Source organism: Montipora foliosa, chromosome 5, assembly GCF_036669935.1.
Source record: "Montipora foliosa isolate CH-2021 chromosome 5, ASM3666993v2, whole genome shotgun sequence".
NCBI lineage: Eukaryota > Metazoa > Cnidaria > Anthozoa > Scleractinia > Acroporidae > Montipora > Montipora foliosa.
Window position 1 is genome coordinate 30,434,419 of NC_090873.1, and position 10,000 is coordinate 30,444,418.

At 40.4% G+C, this 10,000-nt stretch overlaps 1 protein-coding gene across 2 annotated transcripts in view; it reads left to right on the top strand.

The window, feature by feature from the left end:
* LOC138003924 (acyl-CoA desaturase-like) overlaps nt 1-10,000 on the top strand; it is a 13,288-nt gene that overhangs the window by 2,637 nt on the left and 651 nt on the right. Inside the window, exons 1-3 of one of the 2 annotated variants that reach the window (XM_068850244.1) lie at nt 4,005-4,091; nt 8,272-8,784; nt 9,546-10,000. The exon at nt 9,546-10,000 is cut by the window's right edge and continues 651 nt beyond it. In XM_068850244.1, the coding sequence (XP_068706345.1) occupies nt 8,276-8,784; nt 9,546-9,984 (948 nt within the window). In that variant the 5' untranslated portion in view covers nt 4,005-4,091; nt 8,272-8,275 and the 3' untranslated portion in view covers nt 9,985-10,000. Of the gene's footprint in view, nt 1-4,004; nt 4,092-8,271; nt 8,785-9,545 lie in introns of those variants that run through there. The other variant, XM_068850243.1, reaches the window with a different exon arrangement.

Here is a 10,000-nt window from a genome sequence, read left to right on the forward strand (position 1 = left end):
GGCGTCAGTTTACGTTAACTTTTCGACAGTGCAAAACTGATTGTGTTGGTAACTAATCGATAAAATTGGGAAAGAAGGAAAACAAAAGGGGCTTTGAGAGCATGCTTGAGCAAGCCCGCACAGGACACATCAATCACACCAGACATTTGTCTTGCGTGAAAAGCAGTTTATTTCATGAGCTTAAATCAGTAAATTCAAGAACTGGAATAAAACATGACACCAGTATTTTCATCAATTTGTTATTTTCAAGGCAAACTGTGACAGTCTCTTTCTGGAAACGTTTCCTTAATTGTATCATCTACGATAGCGTTCATTTACAAATTGATCCGCTCCAGTTATTTATATTCTATTGTCTAAAACTGAACGTGTGTTTGAAAATCACGGACAAGCGTATATCATGCCTCTGCCGCTATAAGTGAAACCTTTAGAGAACAGCAAGCGTAGTTTCGTAAAAATAATAATCTCCTAAATTTATATTCTACTAAATTAAGGCTATAAGTGCAGTTTTGTGAAAGTACTGATCTTCTAAATATTCTCTTACCTTGTTAAGACCAAAATGTAATGTATGCGAATGTGGTAAACTCTTAATCCTAAACGTTTGTTTGCTAAAGTCACTGAAGGTCAACATTTGAATCAACTCGTTTTACCGGTACAACGGTCCATTTTGTCTTTTCCAGTGTTTTTTTTTTTTATTGCTGTATTTCTATCTAAGGGATTAACACTTATCCGTTATAAGAGGTGTTTGGAGTAATTTATTAACAGAGAACGCTAATCACACGGTGATAGTTTCGTGAAAGTGTTATCTTTAAACAAACGAACGACAAAATACATAGTAAGATAATGGTTTGACACTGACTATTTTTTTATGTTTCGTTCAAGACGTTTCGGCTGGTGCTTAACCTTCATCAGTTGAAATATAACGTTACGCCTGATTCAAATAGCACGTCGAGCGCGCGCGCAGGAGCGCGTACTAACGTTATATTTCAACTGATGAAAGCTTAAGCACCAGCCTAAACGTTTTGAACGAAGCATCAAAAAATTGTCAGAGTCAAACCATTATCTTACTATGTTAGCTCCTGACTACCACTACTCTATTTTCAGAAACTACATAATCGGGGCATAATCCAAAAAAAATTGTTTTGAAACAACGTATGAAAAAAGCATTCTCGATAGAAGTGAACATTGTCTTTGCGAGTAAGAAGAGCGAAATTTAAATAATGTTTATAAGACAGTAAATTGTATTACTGTGAACAAGATTAATCCTACAGCTGGCGTGATAAAATGGTACTTTTCCGGTAGTAGCCAAAACGCGGGGCCGGGGTCGGGGTGTTTTTTCTTTCCAAATTGTTTTGTTAGAAAAAAAAAATTGTCGTTATTCTCCTGTACTGTTATTTTCGAATGTTCGGCATCTTCCCTTCATTTATGGTGGAAAAAAAATAAGAGTTAATATACGGAAGCTACGAAAGGGACATTTTTGTTTCTTTTTCGAAATTAAGAGGATTTCCGACTGAAATTGGAGTTTTTGCGGGGAATATACGCTAACTTCTGAAGACTCGCTGAGCTATACATTTTAATGTTTATTTCGTAAAAACATTCTGCGCAATACAATTATAACGAAACAAAACGTAGCGACAGTTCCACGATGGTCGTCACGCAATGGTCTCATTTGCTTGTTTTCGCAAAATTGTTCTCAATGTTATAGTGTTTTTTATCGGAAAACTTAATTCGATCCCTTGACGTACGAATAGAATTGGCTGACAATTTCCTGTGCGACTCTGACTTTATTTACTACAAACCGTTCGTAGTAAAGTCAGACAACAACATTGACAACAACACGAACAAACAAGCAAATGAGAACGTTGCGTGACTGCGTGACGATCGATCATCGTATATGTTTTTAAAGTAAGGAGCTCGGCGAGTCTTCGGTGTCTCTGGCAGTTGGCGTACATTCCATAAACTCCAATTTCAGCAATTTCGGAAATTCTCTTAATTTCGAAAAAAAAAATCCGATTTTTAGAAAAACCAACTTCAATTTTAAAATTAACGCAAATAAAACAAAGTCCGATTTAGAAAAAATGTAAGATGTCCCTGGAGACCTTTCATAGCTTCCGTAGGTTCCTTAATATTTTGACTAATTTCCACCATAAATGAAAGACAGATGCCGGTCATTCGATAATATTAGTACAGGAGAATAGCGACAAAAATTGAACAAATTGGGGAAAAAAGACGCCCCGACCCCGACCCCGGCCCCGCGTTTTGGCTACTAAAAATGCATTTTTCCTCCAGCAGTGAGGCAAGGCGCGTCATGATTTGTTGTTTTGTGAACTCATATTGTGTAAACTGTTTTAGGAGTTAATATCAGTATGCGCAATCTAGTACACAAGAGTTTTTCAAGACATTGTCCAAGTTTTACAATATTTTCCAGCCTGGATATTTTGACTTTGTAAACAGTCCCGTCAGTACATTTCGAGTGGGATTGGTTACTGAGGCGCTTTTGCTCCGAGCAACTCTGAACAACTCCAAGCAGCTCCGAGCAAATACGAATAGGTCCCTGTAAGGGCAGCAACTAGTAACGACAGAGTTGCTCCGAGCAACTCCGAGCAAATGTGAATAGCTCCCTGTAGTGGGAGCAACTGGCAACGCCGGAGTTGCTCCAGACCCATCGCCCCAAAAATTGCAAAGCAACAGCCCGTTGACCTCTCAACAACAAATACATAAATGAAATGTCTGTATTCATTTTTATCATATACCGTTAAACCAATCAACAATTAAATTGTTGTTGTTTAAGCATAGGTTATGTCCGTTCAAAAAGAATCCGTCAGATAGGCGTTGGGCAGTGTGAAAAGCCGTTTGGAAGGCTGATGGTACTTGGGTAAATTGCTCGAACAATCTCCCACTCTGCTAGTATGGGTGATATCGAAATGGCGCTACGGTCTGCTTCTTCTCTGGTTGGTAAGCCACCATGCGTGGTTCAAAGCCTGGGTATCGAGGTTGTTGAGGTGGAGGATTCAGTTTCTTTAGGGTGAAGTCTAGAATCGTTTTGTCCCAGGGAACGTCCACCCATTGGAAGTAGGAACAATTGCTTCTCCGACAACTGAAAAACGTTCTTCCTTTCGCTCTGTTTCAAAGTGCAAGGCTTGGTACAGTAACAAACCATCGTTGGCCATTTAGAGTGCTCTTATTACAAGGTGCTCGTGCCGTTGTTGGTCCACCGCTTGGAAGTAATTTAGTACTTCTTTGTGACTCGCAATAAAGGCGCACGAGTACTCAGGGAATTTCACATATTTAAATCCATTGTCTGCCATCCTATGCTCCAACAAACAACCGTGAAAGAGCATGTCGCATCAACGTCCACCAGCAGGGATCTGTCCCATGAGTTTATCGATGGTGGCGGCTTCATTTAGCTGCCACAACTCCCCCCTCTTGATAGGTCTGATCCGTGACTTGCACAGTTGGTGGGATTTCTTTCTTTTCCCCCTCTTTCAATTCTTCTGTGGGGGGCAAAACATCAATTGCCATAGTATCAAAAGCTTCATACAGTGATTCCACTTAAGTTATCAACACTTGTTTGGTTTCTTCTTGTTGGTTGGAGGTTTTGAAGGCCGAGTGGGTTTTCGAGTAGATGCAGATTGATGAAGAGCCTCAGACATGATGTTATCTTATGAAACTCAACGAGTAAGAATTGCACGTTTTATAATTAAATGTCTACTTTCCTTCAAGGCACGGTGTACCGATAAAGTCATTGGGAACCAATCACCGAATAGTATTTTTGTGTTTTGATTGGTTGTCGATGATGCAAATGAGCTGTATCTTGTTATTTCCACAACAGGTTTCACCGTGCTCAGACACGTTCTGATAGCCGTCTTGATTTGACTTTGTAGTTAAATGGCGTAAGTGGCTTCTCATTGGCCGGTCATGATATCACCTCTACCTCATTGGCTCCGGGGCCATGCATTGTTCTTTTCGCTATATTTTTACAATGCACGGCAACGGGATGGTTGAGTGGACACCACCACAGAGGACAACAGAAGGACTCTCCTATTTTGTCAATTATGATTAGTCTGCGTCAGTTGTAGTCTGCAGAGGAGGAGGTAGGTTCGTTAGGTATAGTAATAGCTTGGATGCGATTTACTGTGCTGTTCTAGCGAAGGGTTAAAACTATTTATGACTGAAGTCTTCAAAAGCACCTCAAGTTCTTTGCGTACTTGTTCTGACATCTTATGAAGTGAACAAATTCGAACTTGAGTAACGTCGAGCACGTCAGCACTCGCGACAGATTTCAATCTTCTCTCGAAACAACCACACCGTTCATGCCAATTAAATACCGAGAATGTTGGTAGACACTTTCCTTGCCTATGGACTTAGAATATTGATGAAATAATCAAAACAAAGTGAAGTTACATTTTATATGATTTCCTCGTAGCCGTCGTCGTTGTACTCGCGTAAGTTCCATCTTCAGCATCAGCGGTAGACTTATATAACAATCTTTCAATCGATGAGACCACATTTAAAAGACAACCGACAGTATTCAAATAACTACCGACGGCATTCAGGAATCCAAGTGCTAAAAACGCGTGTAAATAAAAATTGTCGGCAATTTTGGTCAAAGAAAAATATAGAAAATACTTAAGATAAAAAACGTTTTTTTTTTTCAAAACCATACAATACTACCCACTACCTTACGCTTCTTACAATACTTTACAATGCTTAACTTACAGTGCATTTTGTCAACTTCTGGCGATACTTTACATGACCAACCCACACAATGCAACTTTTAATTACTACTACAAAGTGATACATTACGTAAATTGCTAATTGTACCTGTAGAAGAGCCCTTGGAGCATACAATCAAGATGTTGTTTAGCAAACTCGAATAGATCGTTTATTGGAGACTACAGCTTGCTACCTTCATTTACGCAAAAAAGGCTAAAAAGGCTCCCATTTTTTGGAAGATTGTGGATCTTTCTTCTCCGTCTGGCAGTTAAACGTTAGTAATCGAATAATGTAAACCAGATCATTTTCTTGATAGAATGAGTGAAGTCCTAGGAAGGACAAAGTTTTTTCCGAACTCAAGTGATAAACAAAACGAAAAAAAACATGTACAAGCATATTATCGACTCGACATTAATAATTTCGGTAATAAAAAGATAGAAAATAGTCACGATGGATTATTTTGTATAAGCTAATTATGTGGACGACATATGAATATTTTCTTAATGTAATGAGTACAGTACTTCCTAAGAGGGACTGTTGTTGGTGAATGACGTTTCGAGAGCCAGATCAGAAATTATCTTCAGAGTCGAGTGTATAATTGAGAAAAAATTACTAGGGTTGTCTGTTTCAGTTAATGTCATACTGTAGAATCATTTTCGTGCAACTTGTGTCTCAACATGTAATTATGAGACAAAAGTGGAAAAACATACCTCTCTTCCATGACACAGTCGTTAATTGTATAAAGGATGATAAATAAGCTTGATCACGATGGAATTTGTAATTTGAATTCTTTTGGTTCGAAGTCAAGTTGTCAGTGACGCAAACTGATACAGTCCGTCAAACGAACAGTACGGATTTTACAGACCGTCAAAGGATGATAAGTCGGTCCGTATACTGTCTGTTAATTATATGCATATATTTGTTAGAGGGGGCCTGTGAGAGTTTGACGATCCGCACGGACTGTACAGCCAGTCAAAGGATATGTCGGTCCGTATACAGTCCGGATCCGTTGATTATTATATGTATATCCGCTGTGTTTGACGGGGTCTGTGAGCGTTTGACGATCCGTACAGACTGTAGACACCAGCTAAAATAATAACTGGGTCCATCAATTACTGAGAAAGGAGTAAACGGAGTAAGCTTATGTCCTTGAAAGCGTATGGGAATAAGTCATATTGCAGCAAAAGGAAACCAGCGTAAGTAGGGACTACCAAAACAAACGGAGTAAACATGTATGTCATTCGTAAAGCGCTTCATGCACGAGTTACACTTTGTTGAAAATGAAGTGAGCAGCAAACTGCTAAGGCAAAACGAATATACTAAACAGTTAAGTATGGCTCGTTCTTAACGCAAAAGGTGACCGAGGAAGGCATTACCTTCCTCGACGCTTTGCACAACTTTCAAACAAAGTTTTCAAACATTGCTCCTTATAACATGATCTCTTTTGCAATTTGTATGACGTTTTCTGTCGTCAGCAGCGAGTGACAATATTCCGTTGTCCACACGAGATCACTGAGAAGAAACAACTGGTGCCAGAGTGGTAAGTCCGTAAGTGGTGAAGGTTAATCGCCAATTATGACAGCCGTCGCGTGAGCAAATTGACCCCGAACGAGAGAAATTTTGTGGCAAACTTGAGAGACAAGTTGAGATAAAAATTGCTTACTGTATTGTTGGCTTTGCACTGGTTAAGGGAGTTGTTGCTGAAGAAAGCCCTTTCACTACGGAGAAACCTGGTTGAAATCGTTGTTACATTAATAACTCAGTTTCGACTTAGACTGAGGAGTAGGCTACGTTTCGTCGCATTCTGCAAACGTAGGTCCAATTTTCCGGCACTAATCATGATTATTGAGCCGCAAGGATCTAGTGATGAGTTTAGCTTCGAGTGCGACAGAGAAGAAGAGATTTTGCAAAAACTGTCTTTTTAGGGCAAATAACTTTGTTTCGCAACAAAGCTGCATGCTTGATTACTGGAAGGAAAATGTTTAGAACACGAAGAAACTGATTGTATTTCGAAATGTTTTCCGTTTGCGTGCACTTAAAATTTCAGATCCAGAAATATTTCGGTTGCAAACGCACTGGACGAAATTCATGGTGAGTATATTGATGCTGGCCAATTTGGTAGCCTCAAATAATCTTCCACCACTTATTGCCAACTCAATCTAATACACAATTGGCTCTCTGAGCTAGAAAATCCTGGCTGCTATCTAAAGGCTTGTTTTGAGATTTCAGGAAGGCCTCTGACAGGATCAACCATACTATAGAGATCACCAAGCTTAAAGAGTGGGGCGTACGTCGCTCTATAATTCCATGGATATAAAGGTTTCTAACAGAGAGGAGGCAATGCGTCAAGATCGGTCAGAGTACCTTTCAATGGCTCCCTGTTAACGCTGGGGTCCCTCAAGGGACTAAAATCGGCCCCATATTGTTCGACATCATGATAAACGATCTAAAATGGGCATCCCCGCGTTCTTCGTACTGCAAGTATGTCGATGACGTGACTATCTTAGAAGTTGTACCGGCGCGTGCGACCTCAATGCTTCAATCTTAGCTTGACGTACTCAAGTCTTGGGCTGACAAAAAACAACATGAAACTCAGTCCTAAGAAATTTAAGGAGCTGACGGTCCATTTTCGCCGCCATATTGAACATTTTCCACCAGCTCTAGTTGTGAATGGCAATGCACTTGAAACCGCCGAAGGCCACAAAGTTCCTGGAGTCACTATTCAGAGTAACCTAAAATGTGATTCTCGTGTCAACGAAATGGTAGGCATGGCTTCAAATCGACTGCATATATTACGGGTGCTAAAGCGCAGTGGCGCACCTCCACGCGATCTCCTTCGAGTTCACATTGCACTAATTAGGTCGGTACTGGAGTACTGTTGCCCTGTGTGGCATTCCTCTCTCTCTGTCTAACTCTCAGAAAGAATCGAGAGAGTGCAAAAACGTGCGTTACGCATCATTTTTCCTGCCTCCCTCTATGAAGACGCTTGGATGCTGTCCGGCTGCACGACTCTGTGTGCACGACGTATTGTGTGCGAAAACGTTTGAAATGATCAAGGAGCCCGGATCACGCCTTCACAATCTTATGCCACCGACTCGGGGGGGCGCGCACTGCCGCTCCTTACACTTTAACGATGGACCATCGCTGATGAAATGTAAAACAGAGCGCTTTAAGAAACGTTTCTTCCCCCACGTGCGCTTCAAGCTCATGGTCTCTAGCAGGATATTTTCCAAAGTTATTAATTATCTGTAGTAAAGTATTTATCATATCGAAATTGAAGGCTGTAAATTCAGAGTAATTTAAAATTGCAAAATATGTAAATTCACAGTAATTCTAAAATGTAATGCCCAGTTCCCATCAAGTTGACAAGTTGTTATTTTACCAGGTTTATTGTTATGTAATGTAATGACGCAATTCGCTTCATGCGCGACGTTTTATAATAAAATGCTATTAATATTATTGTTATTATTATAATAATATTTTTAAGAAGTGTGGTGGAACTGTAAATGTCTATGAAACGATTTTCCAATTCTTATTTAATTCTGTTCTTCGTTATAGAAAAATGTCAGAGACAGAAGCTATCCAATATGAAAAGGAAGCTTCCGAGGATGCAAGAAAACGCCCCGAGCAACAAATCGTGTGGTCAAACGTTGCTTATATGGGGATGTTGCATCTTATGGCGTTATACGCGATTTATCTACTGCCCTCGGCAAAGCCGCGAACCTGGATCTGGACCTGGCTTTGCTACTTTTTCGGAGGTCTTGGAGTCACTTGTGGATCCCACAGACTCTGGTCGCACCGGTCGTACAAAGCCACGTGGCCTTTCAGATTGTTATTAATGCTATTCAATTCCATGGCAGCACAAAATTCCATCTTTGAATGGGCGAGGGATCACCGCATTCATCACAAGTATTCTGAAACCGATGCAGACCCGCACAATGCTAAGAGAGGATTCTTCTTTTCACATGTTGGTTGGTTATTGATGAAAAAACACCCCGATGTCATAACGAAAGGAAAACAATCTGATCTGAGCGATTTGTACGAGGACAAAATCGTCATGTTCCAGAAAAGGTAATCATTGATCAGAGTTATTACGTGGTATGCCTGAGACTAGCCGCTTGCTTTTTATCGGTGAAAAAAGCAAAAAAAAAAGCAAATGGACTCACGCTAACACCAGCCCGGTGTGTCAAGTAAAACACCCGCCTGGTATGTTAGCTACGCCATGCTGATGCTGCTAATTGACCGGGTGAAATGGTTGTGCGCATGCGTGATGCGTTGGCCACAACGGGTTGGTGTTAGCGTGTGTCACCTTGCTTTTTTTGCCCTTTTTATCGTCCTAAATGCTCACCTTGTTTTTCATTGTTTTCCGATTGGCAAGGCCTCTTTGGCTGTTACTACCGTTATTATTGACAGCCTCTTTAAAGGTACTTCCAGAGTCGCTCTTCAATCAGTCCACTCGCTAGTGTAACAACAGAGGAATGATAAAGTTAGATAACCAACTAAACTGTAAACTCAGCAAAGGAAGTCAAATGAACGAGTAGTTCGGGGAGAACTGGAAAGGTATGAAGTTTTGTTTGATGAACAATATTTCGGCTGACCAAACCAGCTTCCTTCAAGTTTGAGATGTTAGGATTTTAGTGTTGCAGTTGTTATATAGATGGATGCTGTAAATGGTATATAGAGGGAGGACAGTACAATCCGCACAGATTAAGACATTTCCGAAAGGAACAACTCACAAAAAGTATCTCTTCCGATATCTTTCACCTTTATGCCATGGAAAATGTATGTGATCTGTATTTATTTACCAATGACACAGATTTTGTTAATTACAGATACTACAATCTTCTCAGCAGCTTTTTCAATGTGGTATTTCCGGTATTCGTTCCGTGGTACTTTTGGGACGAGAACCTGTTCAACGCATTCATAATTTGTTTCGCATTCCGCTATGTTATTACCCTCAATGGTACCTGGACCATAAATAGCTTGGCTCATCTCTGGGGGTACAAGCCTTATGACAAGACCATAAATCCGACACAGAACTTTATTGTTGTCTTAGCAGCAGGTGGTGAGGGATACCACAACTTCCATCACACCTTTCCACACGACTATGCAAATAGTGAATTGGGTCTGCGAATAAACGCATCCAAGTGGTTTATTGAGTTAGCCGCAATGCTCGGACTAGCATATGACTTGAAAACTGTATCTAAGGATGTGATATTAAAGCGGAGAATGCGCACTGGAGACATGCAACACTTAGCTAGGAAACAGTAAGAGGGTTATGTTTATA